This window comes from Eublepharis macularius, chromosome 17 (genome assembly GCF_028583425.1).
Source record: "Eublepharis macularius isolate TG4126 chromosome 17, MPM_Emac_v1.0, whole genome shotgun sequence".
In the NCBI taxonomy this organism is placed as follows: domain Eukaryota; kingdom Metazoa; phylum Chordata; class Lepidosauria; order Squamata; family Eublepharidae; genus Eublepharis; species Eublepharis macularius.
This window is the reverse complement of record NC_072806.1, coordinates 9,603,568-9,620,265: the sequence shown is the minus strand read 5'-3', so window position 1 is coordinate 9,620,265 and position 16,698 is coordinate 9,603,568. Positions and strand designations below refer to the sequence as shown.

The following is a 16,698-nucleotide window of genomic DNA, read 5'->3' as shown; positions in this document are numbered from 1 at the left end:
TCCGAAATTAGCAGAGTGACTTCGACAAAGTTAAAGAAGGCAGAAATGGTAATGAGAAGCAACAAGGGGTAGGTAATAGATTTGCGGACATGAAGGAAGGGGATAAAGCAATCAGAAAACAAATCATCTCGGTAAATTGGAAGAAATTGGAAGGAGGGGGCACCCGAGGATGAGCTCACAAGATACGACAGGGGGCTTTTGATGCGCTTAAAAGAGAGCTATGTGCAACAGACAGAGTTCGAAAAAGGAATCCAACAAGCCCCCAAATTGCTGCCAAGGTTTAAAAGGAAGTGTCAATTGGCTGTAAATTAAAACTATCCATCAGCAAGCTGCCCGAGCAGAAAGAGAGAAATCAAAGGGGGCAGGGATTATGTGGGGCTGATCAAGGGAAGTTAATAAAGGCAGGAAATTGCCTTCAATGAAAGGGGGCAAAACCTGAGACAGCATAAGGGGAGAATCTATCAAAGCAAGGGGGAGAACTGCTGGTTCTCTTGAGGGAAAGCTGAAGGAGTGCCTCCCATTTTGGATTCCCAAGTTTCAGAGAAAAGTGACTCCCAATAATACTATTTTCCCCAATGGATTGGGGCCTTGGCTTCCAGCACCAGAAGTCAGAGGGAGGGAAAGGACAAGCTGTTCTAAACTGCAGATTGCTAACCAAACATCCTCCAGCTGAAGACAATTCATCCGTGCCCCAACACCTACATCTCTTTGCCCACAGGGTGCTATCAAAGGAGCAGTCAGCTGCCATGTGATCCCTGTGTGGCAGTCTGAAGTGGTACAGTCTTGCCATGAGGATCTTACAAGTTAAATGTCCACAGCTGGGGTGGGGGAAGACACAGCAAAAAAAAACCCCGAAGGTAGGGCAATGCATCAGTTGTCTACTTCAGTTTTGTTTCAACTGGAGACGAAGGCAAGGGGGTTAAGCAGGAGGACTGGGCTTAGAGAAAAGCATTCAAGCTTCCAAAGGTGGACAGAACTTGTCTGCCTCGACCCTTGCAATAATGCTTGAAACCAGGGTTGATTTTGAATTTCTCACTCCTGCCATTTCGAGCCAGAAATCTCCATTCACATTCTCCGGATGACCTGAAGCCCCGACATATTCTTCTTACACTTCTTCCCCTGTTCCAAATTCTGTCCCCCATAAAAGGTTTGCATTTCCCACGTGGTTTATACCTCAATAAACCAATAATTATAGTTAATCAGACAGGGACAATGAATGTATAAATTGCATATAAAAACCTTACGATGATTCTGCAAGACCAGTAGCAGAAACAGAGAAATGGACAAAAAACTAAATTAATGTTTTTAGGGGCACTGCATCATCTCTGATTTTTTTTTAAAAAAACTAGCGATTGGTATGGCTTTTAGGTGGCAGAAACCAGCTCAAGATTTGTCTGTGCTCTTTAATTGATGTTTTAGTTTTAAAATAAATTTTATTGTTAAATTTATTGTTGCTATTTTATATTTTATTATTGTTGTTCCCCACCCTGGCCCTGCCCTGGATAGCCCTGGTGAGCCTGATCTCATCAGATCTCAGAAGCTAAGCAGGGGATCAGCCTTGGTTAGTAATTGCATGGGAGACCTCCAACGAGGACCAGGGTTGCAGAGGCAGGCAATGGCAAACCACCTCTGTTAGCCTCTTGCCATGAAAACCCCACCAGGGGTCACCAAAGACAGCTATGACTTTCTACTACCCTGCCCTGAGCCTGCTCACAGGGAGGGCGGGCTAGAAATTGAATAAATAAATAAATAAAATTATTTCTACTTTAGAAAGGGAAGAAAAGCCCTGCAGGTATGGAAATCCTTGAATTTTTAAAAATCCTGTTATTTCTATGTTTTCTCCCCCCAACAAATCTCACACTGAATTCTGAGCCTGTTGAAGGTAGACTGTACCATGCCCAGCTCCTCTGCAGATGTTGCCATGCAACGCTTACAAGTTTGATTCTTCCCCCTTGGGATCAAGAGCATCTAGAATCGGATGCTCTCTGGCTCTTCCTGGGCTCCTTTGAACCCGGACAGAGGACTCCTTGTTCTCCTCAGAACGTCTTTGCTGCCCTAATTATAGCCTCCTGTCACATTTTCCTGCCTTTAATTAGGGCTATGCAACAACAGAAAAGTGGCGGAGACGTTTTATTTTGGAGGAACTGGAGGAAAAGAGAGAGGGAGAGAGTAAGAGAGAGTCTCTCTGCCTTCCCTCTTCCCCCCACCTGCCTCCCAATCTTTTGTTCATTCGTTTCTAAGTTTTGGATGGAGGGGGAAGAAGGATCCTTTCGGGCACTTCCAAGTGGAGCAGAATATTTTCAAGGAGAGGACAAGGGGGACTTGCCTCCAGGGGCTAAGAAAGAGAGATTTTTGTGGCAAGAGGGAACCCAGTCACACCATCTTTTGGTGTAAGAATGCAGCCACCTATACTGGACCAGAGGTTCAAGAAGGTCAGCATCGTGTTTCCAACAGGAGTTCGACAGATACCTTTGAGAGGGCAATGACCTTCCCATCTGTGCATCTCTCTGCATATAGTATCCAGAACTACATTACCATTGTGCCCTGGCCTGGAAAAGCCAGTCAAGCCCAATCTCGTCAGATCTCGGAAGCTAAGCAGGGATGGCCTTGGTTAGTAATTGGATGGGAGACCTCCAGAGAAGACCAGGGTTGCAGAGGCAGGTAATGGCAAATTGCCTTTGTTAGCATCTTGCCTTGAAAACCCCAGCAGGGGTCGCCATGAGTCAGCTATGACTTCAGAGCACTCTCCGCCACCATCCCCCTCTTATTGTTACCTGGACTGGTCTCCTTGCAAGTACGGGGAATTAGCGGCAAGGAGTAAGGCTATGCAAGAGGGGTAACTGCAGGATAACTCCACTAATATTTATGGGGTCCCCTCCCCAAGGTAGCTTTTGACCTCCAGCACATTGCCACTGTGCATGGAGGTTCCACCATTCAGCTATCCTGGCCTGCAGGCATTGATAGACCTCTCCTCCTTCCTGAATTTATGTATTCCTTGTTTAAAAGCTATATATTCTTTAAGTTAATTCAAGCAGCGTCTTCTTTTGCCTTGAATCTACTGCCAACATCTGTGGTTATCCAGACTTCTGATACTCTGTGTGTGTGTGTGTGTGTGTGTGTGTGTGTGCGCGCGCGTGTGTGTGTGTGTGTGTGTGTGTGTGTGAGAGAGAGAGAGAGAGAGAGAGAGAGAGAGAGAGAGAGAGAGAGAGAGAGAGAGAGAGAGAGAGATCTGACCCTTGCACTCCTGGGTGACAGTACACAGTTGCACATGTATCTACGTATCTCACTTTTTATTTCATCCTTCCCCCAAGGAGCTAGGAATGAGATGCACAGTTTGACCCTTTCCCATTTTACCTTCACAGCACCCCTCAAAGACACAGGCCATCTTACACAGGGACACTCAAGTGATTTCCTTTCTGTGTGGTCTTAAATTCAAGTGCACTCTGTCTCTCTAGCGGTGCACGTGTATCCACAATGGGAGAACGAGTGTAAGATCTTTTACTTGATCCTACTTGTGTAAGAGTGTCTCTATGCGAGACATCTGAAACATGAAGAACACATGTTGGGTGATGCAATGGTATCCGGGAAGGGTAGTTTAAAAAGACAGAGCCGGCAGCAGGGCAAAGGCTTTGCTACACACTGGAGCTGTGTGAAGGGGCTGTGAAGTGCCAGAAGGGAAACTTCAGCCCATTAGAACCTCTCCAGGTCCAAGCCCGGCTCTGGAAGGCAACTCCAGCCCATTTCCATTCCTCACGGCCATCTGGTTGCCATCCCACCCAATTTTAGACTGGAGAGGTGAAATTGACAGAGTCTTCCAAGAGGCAAAGATGAAATTAACAAACCCTCTGAGGAGTGATCTCCGCTGTCTCTGTCTTTTAAAACTATGTTTCCTGGCTAACATTGAGTATTGCTACACTTGACGAACGTGCACTGAGGCATCTCATGTAGAGGGACTCTAAGGTGTCTTGTGTAGAGAGACTCTAAACGAGATTAGCTGAGAGGGAATGACTGGCTCAAAATGACCCAGTGAGCTTCATGGCTGATTGGGCATTTGAACTCAGGACACCCCAGTCATTAGGGGATGGTCTAGTGATTCTGGAGCCCTGGTTAAAAAAAATACAAGATGGGGTCCCATAATCACTGCCCCTGTCCTGCACCCGCCCCCTGCCACCAGGGTCCGAGCAAGGGACAGCAATCGCCTTGTGTGATATGAGTGGAAGCTGCTGCTGCAGCCAGAAGTCAGCTGCCTGAGCCTCATATGGAGTGGGTGCAATGGCCACCCACCACCACTGAGCTATCTGCCTCAGCCTCAGCCAGAGAGGCTGTGAGCAGTCAGGGGGTAGAGCAGCCAAGAACTACCCCCCCCCCCAGTATAGGACCTGGGCCAGCTGCCTCTGTTGCTCCTTGATTAAGACTGTCCCTGTCAGTCATAGTTAGGGTTGCCAGTAGAGATGGGCATGAACCGGGGGGGAAATGAACGATGCGGTTCGTGGTTTGTCACATTTCACGAACCACGAACTTTCACGAACCTGCCCCGGTTCGTGAACCGGTTCATTTGGTTCGTGAAAACATCACATCCAGGTCAGCAAATCGTCATTCCGGGCCAGCAGAAGGTCACTTCCAGGTCAGCAGAAGACCACTACCGGGACGGCAGAAGTTCTGCAGGAAGTCTATCTCCTGTTGCCCAGGAAACTGATTAATCGGTGCCAGGCTGTCTGCAGTGATGAACTAAAAAACAAACCGAAAGAATCAGCCTAAAGTTCATGGTGGTTTGTCAGAAATGGGCTCTGACGAACAGCCGGTTTGCGAAGCACGAACCAGCCCGGTTCATCATGAACTTTGGTTCGTATTTCGGTTCATGCCCATCTCTAGTTGCCAGCCTCCAGGTGGTGGCTGGCAACCACCTGGAATTACAACTAATCCCCAGGCCATAGAGATAAGTGCCCCTGGAACTTATGGCATTATACCATAAAGGAGGACCCTCCCCTCCTTACACCCTGCTGTCTCCAGGCTCCACACCCCAAAATCTCCAGGAATTCCCCAACCTGGAGATGTCCAAAATTCTATTCATTACACCAAATTAGCCAAATGCCAACCCAAACGCCATCAAGACGGCTGTGGCACCATCAGATGAAAGTACAGAAGAGGGAAGAGGGTAGAAGCAGAAATGCCAGTGCAGTCTACAGACAGCTTATCAAGGGACAGAGCTGTAAAAAATTATCTTGCGTGTACATCATGTTGCAAAGGGGGAGCGCAAAAGAAGTTGACCCCTTTGAAGTTGTCATAAGCTATTATACAAGGTGCTGGATGTGTTTTGATTCAAGAGCTTGTCAAAGACTAGAAAACATAACACATTCCAGGACATTACACAGTTACAGTCTCTCTCTCTCTCTCTCTCTCTCCCCCCCCCCCCAAATATTACTGGAGTTAACCAGCACCAAGGCAAAAATTTAGAGCCAAACTCTTCTAGGATCCATTTCCCAAAATACTTAATTGATGACACAGAGCAAATATATCCATGGTTACTCAGGAGAAAGCTCCACTGTGTTTTATGTGGCTTACTCCTAAGTAAGCACGCACAGGGTTGCAGCCTTGGATCAGTTAGCAGCCCAGTGTTTGCAGGGCCCATTTCATTATCCTCAGAACAGTCCTGGGAAATGGGTCAGTCGTGAAAGTCAATGATTTGCCCAAAGTCAACCAGTGATTCTCAAGGTTAAGCAAAGATGTCAATCGAGGCTGAGACAAACTCTTCAGCAAACACCACATGTGGGCCAGAGCTGTGGATTGGCAATGCACGACCCTTCTGCACAAACACTTTGGCACAAATCTTGGGCAGGACACCTTCCAGCCATCAACGCATCTATCACAGAGTAATCTTTTTCCTTTGTGGAATTGTTCAAAAGTAATTCCTTGAGGGAAACGACTGCCCTACGTGATTTAGCAAGATTATTAGGGCTGCCCCATTTAGTCAATTAATTGGTCAAATTAATTAAATTATACTCTGTAAAACATGCACATTAGTGGGGGGGCACATAAATTTAGGGAGAAGGAGGACTAAAAAAGTTCCCTTGGATTAACTGCACAACAGTTATTATTTTTAACACTGATGCCATCATGAAAGAGGCATGCTTTCCTAAGAAAAAGAGAACAGGGAATGCCTCTTCTAAGACAATGACGGTTAAGACACAAACAAAGCACATTTGTTTCTTCAGAATTTTTTAAAATTCGTCTGAAAATTTAGATTCATCTTACCCTTCCCTACCCCACTGGATGAAACCCCTAAGATGATGTGTACATTCATCCTTTAAAAACAAAGTTTGTCTTTTGAAATGATGGGTTTAATTCATGTCAAATAGATCCCCTTTAGAAGAGGGATTCCTCTTCATCGAATGTACAGAATAAGATATGAGAAGAGGTATTTCTCCCATTATAGAAGATGCACCGTTTCTCACACATAGGACAGAATCTTCAAAGAGGCATTCTCCAAATGTATAAGGCAATTTCCCCTTCTTTCTCACAACCAAAGGAATGCCTCTTCTCAATGATGCCTGCTGCCATACATGCCAGCTTCATCTTAAACAAAGATTGATTTTCCCCTTTAGAGCGCTTGTTTTCTCTCCTGTGTGCATTTATATAGATTTCACTGATCAGTCACGGAAGATTTCTTTAAGCAGGTGCCACTTCTAAAAATTATACAGCTAAGGTATATTCCTCTAGGAAATTTCCTCCAGATAGTTTCATTGTGCAATGCTGTAACTTATCATTTCTATTCCTTGGCTGGGCTCCCGATTCTGTACCTTCTCGCCTTGAACACACCGAGATCAGCAACCCAACACCGGGCTGTATTTAAAATGGCAGCGGACCTCTAATATAAATAACATTGCAGCTGAAATTCCATGATTGTTCAGATAGATGACTTCTACCCAAAAGCCACCATGAAGGGTGGGGGAAAAACTTGCCCCAGTCAGTCACACTTGTTGATTTTCTTCAACCCCGTGAGTGTTTATTTATTTACGTTCTTTACTAGAAGAACGTGCTTCACTGCGCTAGAATACAAACACTGGGGGGAGGGACGGAATTCAGATGCCGCAACATCAGGACTCCGCCTGGCTGCATCAGGGAAATGTAGTTTTATTGAAAAGGATTAAAACATTCCTCGTTCCATTGGCCTGTCTCCAACTCATACTGCTCTTTGATTTGAAAGGAGTCTGAAGTCACACCAAGTGACAGGCTGCTGTCCCTCGCCAAAATACGCCCCAAGGGGAGGGCCAGGCCTCCCCTCTTGGGCCTCGCAGTTACTCACCTTACCACATATGTCATTGATAGCTACATGAACAAAGATGGATGCCTCCTCCATGCCTTCCAGGTACACGTGCCGATAGCCTGAAACATAGAGCAAAGCAAGAGTAGTGGATCACTCTACTCACCCTACCTGTTCCGAAGGCGATCCTCTTTGAACCATAGCGTCAAGGTTACTGTACGTAAAGCTGAGGATCTGTAATTGGATCCCTTAATTGAGCCTTTAGTCTCAAAAAAGTAGCAGTGGGAGGGTCAGATATGGATTAGGGTTATGGCTCTGAGGAAGGGGTTTCTTTACCCCAACTTCATGCCTTCCCCCATTTGAAACTACCCACAACAGGTTGCATTTTAGCTGCAGTCATGTCTGGAGGAGATCAGGAGAAGCGAAGCTAGGGAACAGATGGGAAGAAGCCAGGGGAGGGAAGGAAAAATGCCATGTGGTTCATTGCACGGTTTAGGCATTTAAAGGAAGAAGAAACTGATAAAGGAGAACAACAGGCCACAACCAATCATGACAGAAAGAAGGGGAAATGGGGCAGGCAAACCAAGACGGTCCCAGCAGGGGAGAAGCTTGGGGCCAGATCTCAGCTTGCTTTCCAGAAGGCCCAGACTTCGAGGAACACCTGCTGCTGCTGGTTCTGATACCTATATAGCCCATATCACAAACCTGCCAACCCAAATGCCAAGCAATCCAGGGCTGTAAGTGGATCTTACTGAGCAGGTATCGAAATGAGCAAACTCGATTTCGGAAACTCCCAGCCTCTTGTTTTAAGGCTTTTTTTTTTTAAGATCTCCGTTTTAAAAAAGTATGTTTTAAAAGATTTCACTGACACATTGAATGTGCCCAAGAAGAGGCCCATTTGCCATGTTTGGTGCTTCCCTGAACTCCAGTGTTATCAAAGGACTCTGTGCCTTCTTCATTATTGCAGCTGTCAATCTTGGCATTTCTAATTGATTCGCTGCTCCCTTGGGAGCCATTATTAATGTCATAATCGGAACTTCTCTTTTTATTTCTTTCTCTGTCTCTTTTTCTGAAAACCAGATGGATTCTTTCCCCTTTCTTGAATACTTGGCCAAATTTCCTCGGCTTTGGAGAAGAAAGAAGGGTGGGGGGAGAACCTTAACAACAACGCAGGGTGCTTTTATCTGCGTTGGGAAGGCACAAAAAGAGAGAGAGAGAGAGAGAGGAGGAAATGGATGGGGAGGGGGGAATGGTTTTAAAAGCCTCTATATTTTGCAGATATTCAACTACCAGCTCGCTTTAATAGAGCGGGCAGTAATTGCAGCTGCTGGTGAACTGCCAGCAAAAATTAGGCCAAAAGGGGGGGAAAGCGAGTGAGAGAGAGACTAGTTGCTTTCAAGAAGGACTTTGAAGTTTACCCCATTGACTATGAAATCCCTCCCCATTAAGACAGCATTGCACATATTGGCAGCTGGCAAATAATCACCAAAATGTCCATTCTTATGACTGGCAGGGGGAGAAGGGGGGACGTATATTGTAGAACCCCCAGAAAGGTGCAATTAGGCACACACTCCTCTGGGAGGGGGCTCAGAAGAGGCCAGCCCTTTCCTTCGGTTCCACCAAAAGTTCGGCACTTTCACTTCCCCCTATATTACAGAATGAAACTCTCCCGGATTCATCTTTCAAAATATTTTCGTCAGTGGTTTTCGTTCTTTACACATCACCACTGGGTTTATAGATAAGTTTGTCTTTGTACTTGTATGTAACTTATGTAGTCTTTCACTTCACAACTTAGATGGTTTTTCGATGTACAATGTATGTCATTAATGCAATATGTAATGCATGTTTATTAATGCATAAGAAATATTGAAAAATGGATCATATTTTGGGAGGGAAATTAGGTGTAAAGTGATTTTTAAGCATGGGCTCCATTCTCACAAGGGAGAAGCAAAATCAAAACAGAGTTTTTGGGGTTGCAGAACAGCAGAGGGAAAAAACATTGAAATCATCCTATAGGAGACAGCGAAGAAATGTGTATATATATGGGATAAGTCTGCCCAATGCTACCTCTGTTTCTTAGGAGAAACAAGTTTCGCCCTTCTCCCAACAGAATTGCTGATTGCAGTCCATTTGCTTTATCCCACAGGACTTAATGGGGGCCATTCAGAACCGAATCTGTTTTTATCTACATACCCTTGTCCCCAGGGCTTTTTTTCTGGGAAAAGAGGTGGTGGAACTCAGTGGGTTGCCAGCACAGGGGCAACTCTTGGCGGGAGATAGTGCCCCTGGTACCACATGTGTGCGTGCAAAGTGCACGCATACTCCCAAGGCCAATAACATCACTTTGGTTCAGCTGAAACAAGGGGGGAGTTTTTAAAATTTTAAATCCCCCTCAGCAAAAATGGTCACATGGCTGGTGGCCCCACCCCCTGATCTCCAGACAGAGAGGAGTTTAGATTACTCACCATGCTGCTGGAGCGGTGCGGAGGGCAATCTAAACTCCCCTCTGTCTGGAGATCAGGGGGCGGGGCCACCAGCTACATGACCATTTTCAAGTGGTTCCGGAACTCCGTTCCACCACATTCCAGCTGAAAAAAATCCCTGCTTGTCCCCTCATCTACATAGACCCACCCTAACAGCTTGGGTACATGCATGGTATGGTTGATACCACTGGGATAAAGCAGGACCTTTGCAAGACAAACAAACAAAATAAAATGCTGCCATCTTACCTGGCATCATGCTTGTAAACGCAATCGTTCTCTGTCCAATAAAATCTCTCCCAATAGGATCATGGTCCCACACCAGGAACCGCACCAACGCAATCTCCGGCATGCTCAAGGAGAACACCAGGGTTTCTTCCCACATTGGATTAAAACCTGTAGAGCAGAGAGTCAGGGGCTTTGTTTATATTGCAGCTGGTGTGACTGTGTGTATTAGTCCTGTAGGAGAGATGGGTAACATTTCTTTCTTTGCAGTGTTGTGTGCGCTGGGAGCAAGATCCTGCAGAGAAGTATAGTTTTAGGGTTCATAAAAAGATAATACGGTTGGGTCAAAATGGGGCCATGGTTCACAAAAAAAGTTTCCTCTTGCAAAAGACCAATGTAATGGGATGAAAATGTTCACCAATTCAGAGCGAGGGCAAAGAGCATTACCATGACTCTGATTTGGCTTCCTGATGTAATTACATTGTCAACTCCAGTTAGGTAAAAGGGAGTAATTCCAAGGGACCTGTTTACCCCCCAACAATTCTTCCTGGAATACAAAATTACAATCCATGTTGTCCCTGTCACAGAACACAACTACCTATGTATTCTTTACACAGTTTTCCATTGGTGGTCCCTGGCCCGAGGGACATCTGTCTGGCCTTAACCAGGGCCAGGATTTTTTCAACCCTGGCCCCAGCCTGATGGAACGCTCTCCCTCTGGAGATCCAGGCCCTGCGGGACCTAATACAATTCTACAGGGCCTGTAAAACAGAGATGTACCATTGGGCCTTTGGTTGAGAACCAGCGGGTGTCCCCCCCTTATTCCATCTAAGATTACCACCTCTTCTGTGACTGCCCTTGGCCATGTGCTCTGCCCACATGCTATGGCCTATGCAGGTTTTTGATTATTTATCTAAGATAGCCTATGTATAATGGTGCCAGGATTATTTTAGTGACAGTTTTAAGAGTGTTATTGATTTTATAGCTGGTTTATTATATTATAATATTGTATTATGATGGTATTTATTATAATTTATTGTATTTTATAATAATGTGAGTTGCCCTGAGCCCATTCGTGGGGAGGGTGGGAAATAAATAAATAAATAAATAGGTTTGTCTCAGATTTTTTTTTTGTGGCGGAGGATATTGAATACATTCACAAGATTTGGCACAATCACTACAGTTAAACCAGTTTTAACATCCGTAGCACAGAAATGCCAAATATGGAAGACAGACAGAAACACACGTAAGGAGAACACACTGGGGAAGAGGATTCCTTCAGTATGCATTGGCTCAGTTCAAACATAAAAACAAACCATGATTACTTAAATACAACCATGGTTAGTGTGATTGTCTGAACACAGGCCATAGCACTCATGATGGCTAGTTGGGGTATGGCAAACCAAAATCTGAAGTCATGGTTTGAAGTTGTTAATTGTAAATGAGATTTCACATCTTAGATTAATTCTAGCTTGCTCCCTGTTGTTACAATTGCACAATTCCCAGCTACAGAGGCTACAGCCAACCACATAGCCCCCAGAGTGATTTTCCCATAGAAAACAATGGCTGAATTTTACCGAATATTTTTCTGAACATTTGGTAAACATTCGGGATACCTGGTTTTTGATTGGGAATACTCAGAGTTTACTGAATCAGCCAAAATTCAGAATTTTAACCTGAATTCCAAACCAAACTGCACACTTCTACTCCCTGAATGTATTCTAACTGGTGTGTGAATAATAATAATAGAGTACCACCTTCATTGTTCTACCAAAGGTGTGTCCCTGTCCACATAATTTACTTTTTACAGGCTTGACAAAGATCTGTGATCTTCACCCTGTCTGTTTTGCCTCTCCCTTTCACAGGAAGGCACACAGCCCTCTCCCAGTCATTCTGTGGGTTTCTATCCTGCAAGAAGTTTTGGAATTACGTTAGTCTTCTGTACTCAGGACAGCCGCATTGGCAAGCACAGACCACCGAGAAAGGGTAGGAAGGAGGAAAGCCTTACCGTTGTCGTCAACTACCCTGGTCTGTTCTTTGCCGCAGTCCACGGGCAAGCCGATGATCTCCACTTCCACAAATGGATCTATAATCTGGAAAAGAGGAATGTAGGATTTACCATTGCAGAGATTATGCTTCTGAAGGGTTGGCCCTAATACTCTACAGTGAGTTACTTCGATTCTACTTATATATTTAATAGTATAAAGTTTGTTGAATGAATGAAGCGACCTTATTCTGAATTAGACCACTGACTCATGATTTACCACATTTGTACCTCACTTCTTTCCCCAATGGAGACCAGTAGCCAGTGTGGTGCAGTGGTTAGAGTGTCAGATTAGGATCTGGGATACCCAGGTTCAAATTCCTGCTCTGCCATGAAAACCTGCTGGGTGACCTTGGGCGGGTCACGCATTCTCAGGCTAATCTACCTCACAGGGTTGCTGTGAGAATAAGATGGAGGAGGAGAGAATGATGTTGTAAGACCCTTTGGGTTCCCATTGGGGAAAAAAGTAGAGTATGAACTAAGTAAATAAATACGATCTCTTTAACTATAGATGCTTGGGATAGAATATAGCATGCCCGAAAGAGAATATGGGCTCCTGCACTGAGCAACAATCCTTCCGACTCAGAACTGACATAGAGAGTCAACATCATGTGCTCTAGAACTTTTGCACCCGACTTTACACACAATGTCACGTGAGAAGCTACTATGAGAAGGTATCTTTGGCAGTGATTTGTCTTGGTTAGCAATCAAGAGGCTTGCAGGAGGGCAGGAGGAACCAGCCATGTGCCCTGCCCCCTCCTCTTCAATACACATTGCTAAGAGGTGGGGGGGAGACACTGTACAAGCAGAGGCTGGGAGGTGCTCTAAAGTAGCCCCATCCATCTTTGCTGACAACCTCAGTGGCTTTATGTGGTTTTACAGCAAAGTTTTGGGTTTTTAACTTGGCTCTTTTTCGGGAGTGTTTTCCCCCCGCCCCTTGTTTTGTTCCGGAGAGGTATCATGAATAGGGATCCTGTCACATTGATGGAGCATCCTGGCCTCATACAACCAACTCCCCAAAGGCACCCAGTGGATAATAAAGCAAGCTCGGCTCCTTTGCACAGAGAGAAGGGGGAGAGAACCTGCTAGCCTTGCAGAAGGGAACGCAGTTGCATAATCTGTCCAAAATGAGGCTAGAGGATCTACCTCCCCCCCACACACAACACAGAGAGAGAGAGAGAGAGAGAGAGAGAGAGAGAGAGAGAGAGAGAGAGAGAGAGAGAATTTCAACAGTGTGCAAACACTCCTGCTTTTTTAAAAAAAAAACACAATTTATAAGTGTTAGAAAAGTACAGCAGAAGTTGTATAACCTAATGTAAACGGACTAAAAATAATAATAATAATATATTAATTAACTGAAATTTTTTATTTAGAGGTTTTGAAGTACTGGTTGGATTTTGAGAGCTACAGAATTAAGATTGTTAAATAGTATCTCTTTCTTTATTTCTTTTTTCTTTTTTTTCCTTTTAAAGCTGCGTATCTCTTTTTTCTTTTATCTGTTTATATTCTTTTTCTGTAAGTTATGATATATGTTTTTCTGTTATATTTCATAGTTTAACAATAAAAATTATTATGATAAAAATAGAAGAATCCTACAGCCCGCAGGATGCTTTTGAGGAAGTCATGACCGTTAAACTGGTATGAAACTGGGATTATGTTTGCAGTGTAGATAAAGGCACTTTTAGTCTGGTTCACGCAGTACTGGCGAAACTGGGCTCCCAAGTGCCTATGGGAGCAGCAGCCGGAAGTCAACACTGCCATCACCAACAGATGGCCTTCTTCCAGACCACTTTTGCCCACTCTGCGACTGTACCTGGCTGCTTCCAACAGACAGGAACAAGGAAAGTGCACTTTCCGGTCATTTCCTTATTCCCCCCTGCTGTCATAAGAAGCTGGGCATTGCCAGAAAGGGATGGAGCGAATGAGCATCAAGGTGGCAGCATCAAGCAAGTGCCAAGACACCTCTCTGCATATGCCTGACAGCCACTGCTACAGTCACCTGGAAACCACACAGTGGTTAATTTAAGGTCAGTTCTGTGACCCAGATCGTTTGTGTTGCTCTCTCCAATTCCATACCTCTCCTCTGTCTCCAAGCATGGAATCCCGGGGTTTGGGGAGCTGCTGGCCACTGATTATTCTTAAGACAAGCTGCTTCTTCATCTGGCCAAGCAATGGATCTTCGGAATTTGGGTTGAAGACACCTGCAAGGGGAAACAGGACATACCCAGTGAAGCTACTTAAGGCAGACAGAGCCAAGGCAGTTCTTTGCAATGAGTTCAGTGCTCTGGCTCCCTCTGGCTGCCCAACGAGTAAGCGCAAATGCTGAATTCATGGAGGGGGGCAGTCTGTCTGGTACCTCATAGCTCAGGGAGGAAAACAAAAGGGGAGGGTACAAACCAGAAACAAGGTAGGAAGGAAGCAAGCAAGCAAGCAGGGAGGGAGGGAGGCAAGCAAGCAAGCCAGCAAGTTAGCAGGAAGGGAAGGAGGAAGGGAGGAAGCAAGCAAGCAAGGAGGGAAGGTGGGAGGAAAGGAAGGAAAGAAGGAAGCAAGCAAGAGGGAGGGAGGGAAGGAAGGAAGGAAAGAAGGAAGCAAGCAAAGAGGGAGGGAGGGAAGGAAGGGAAGAAGCAAGCAAGCAAAGAGGGAGTGAGGGAAGGAAAGAAGGAAGCAAGCAAGCAAGGAGGGAGGGAGGGAGGGAAAGAAGGAATGAAGCAAGCAGGGAGGGAGGGAAGCAAGCAGGGATGAAGAAAGAAAGAAAAAGAAAGAAAGAAAGAAAAAGAAAGAAAGAAAGAAAGAAAGAAAGAAAGAAAGAAAGAAAGAAAGAAAGAAAGAAAGAAAGAAAGAAAGAAAGAAAAGCTATCTTGCTTGGTAGTTAATTTGCAGTTCAGAACAGGAGAAACTGATTATTCGGAGATAGAGATGACAGAGAAGATAACGAGGACCGTACATCTTTCGTGTTGTTAAAAAAACACCCAGCAGAGAGGACAAGAGGCTTGTCAGCGGAGCATGGCTATGACAGCAAAATTTAATTTAATCAGAGTCCAAGGGTGCGCTGACATCAAGACAATGAGGCCCAGCATGAGAAGAGGCTACGTACAGCAAGCCCAATGCGGCAGCAACATTAAAGCGTTTAGCCCCAAACTGTTGTGTCGGCCATGTGCAGGAGAACAGATAAGGAATATCAAAGAGGCAAAGAAAGGGAGAGAGATTCATCACAAGCAAGGGATACCAAGCAGAAAGGAAGAAGTTGGCGCTAAACCAAACTAAATGTATCATGAGCCCAAGTGAAGTGCAGGGTTGCCATATGCTGCACCTGGAATGTGTGTCCACCTCCCACACAGCAAGTCTTCTCTCTGAATCTGGATGTCAATTTCCCCCCAGATATTCTCTGCCGTCTCTGGATGCTGGACAAACAGACGCATGGCTTATATTTGTCTCTTACCTCCAGAGACATCTATATTTAACAGGCTCTGAAAGCTGACAAGAGTTGGTGTTTCATACTGGTAGCTATTTGGAAGCTTGGCTTGCCACAGTAGTTAACAGGTTGAACTGTGCCCTTCACCATTCACAGGGATCTCTTCCCAGGAATAGCGCGAAGGGCAAAATCCATGAATGCTTGAAAGGTAAAGGCTGTATAGAAATATTTTAATAAATCAATAAGGAGTAATATCAAAGGAGGCCCCTTTTTACCTTGGCACATACACTTGGGCTTGAGGACGTAACCGCAATTTCCGTTGGCACCGAACTTGGCGCGGTTCAACTGAAGCATCCGCCCTTCCGACTGGTAGTTCAGCGCCACTGTAAGGAGAAACAGTAGATCAATTCTAAGGCAAAGCTGGCTGTTCAGCATGGGAGAGAGGCATATTCGGAAAAGAAAGGGATGGAGAACATTCTGGAGGCTAGACGGCATGAATTCAGGGGGGGGGGTGAAATTCTACATGGAAAGGAAGTTTTTAAGCTTTCTTGTCACAATATCAATGTGAACAGCTGACGTTTGGCTACTTTCTCATTTGAAGATAGAGACCTGAACACCTCACCAAAACAGCACAGAAAAGGATCCGGCATCTTTCCAGTCAACTAAAATGAAGAATGCTAATACATAAAGGAGTGGTAGCCAGGGCTCATTTCAAGGGGGAATGCGCAGGAACACAGTTCCGGCAGTTCCCCAAAGAGGTCACATGTCAGGTGGCCCCGCCCACCTGACTCTCAGCCATTTTGGGCCCGTTTAGGTCTGGATTGGGGCCGAAATGGCCCGGATTTGGCCTCTGATGGGTGGTGGATCACTCTCCCACTCAGCAGTGGCCCAATCCGGATCATTTTGGGCCCCTTTTCCACCATTTTCAGCCCCTTTTTGCCATTTTGGGCCCAATTTTGGCCATGAATGGCCAGGATTGGGTCCAAAACAGCCAGGATAAGTGATGTCAGGGGTGTGGCATATGCAAATCAGGTATGCTAATGACACACCTCCAGTGCTGACAAGGGGCGTGGCATATGCTAATAAGTTATGCAAATGAGTTATGCTAACGAGTTCCTCCAGCTCTTTTTCTACAAAATGACCCCTGGTGGTAGCTAATTATGTTCCATATAAGATAAGCAAATGTTCTCTATATTATTTCATGTTATATTTGTTGACTTGTTTTTGGTCAACCATTTTAGTTCTCCCACTTTTGATAACAGTTCTCCAGATTTGT

General features: G+C 45.2%; 1 protein-coding gene across 1 annotated transcript in view; it reads right to left on the bottom strand.

Moving 5' to 3' along the window:
• PLCH2 (phospholipase C eta 2) overlaps positions 1-16,698 on the bottom strand; it is a 390,171-nt gene that overhangs the window by 12,430 nt on the left and 361,043 nt on the right. The window contains exons 17-21 of the mRNA XM_055001428.1: positions 15,698-15,805; positions 14,087-14,211; positions 11,975-12,059; positions 9,991-10,137; positions 7,304-7,383 (exon numbers count right to left, since the gene is read on the bottom strand). Of these exons, the coding sequence (XP_054857403.1) occupies positions 7,304-7,383; positions 9,991-10,137; positions 11,975-12,059; positions 14,087-14,211; positions 15,698-15,805 (545 nt within the window). The remainder of the gene's footprint in view (positions 1-7,303; positions 7,384-9,990; positions 10,138-11,974; positions 12,060-14,086; positions 14,212-15,697; positions 15,806-16,698) is intronic.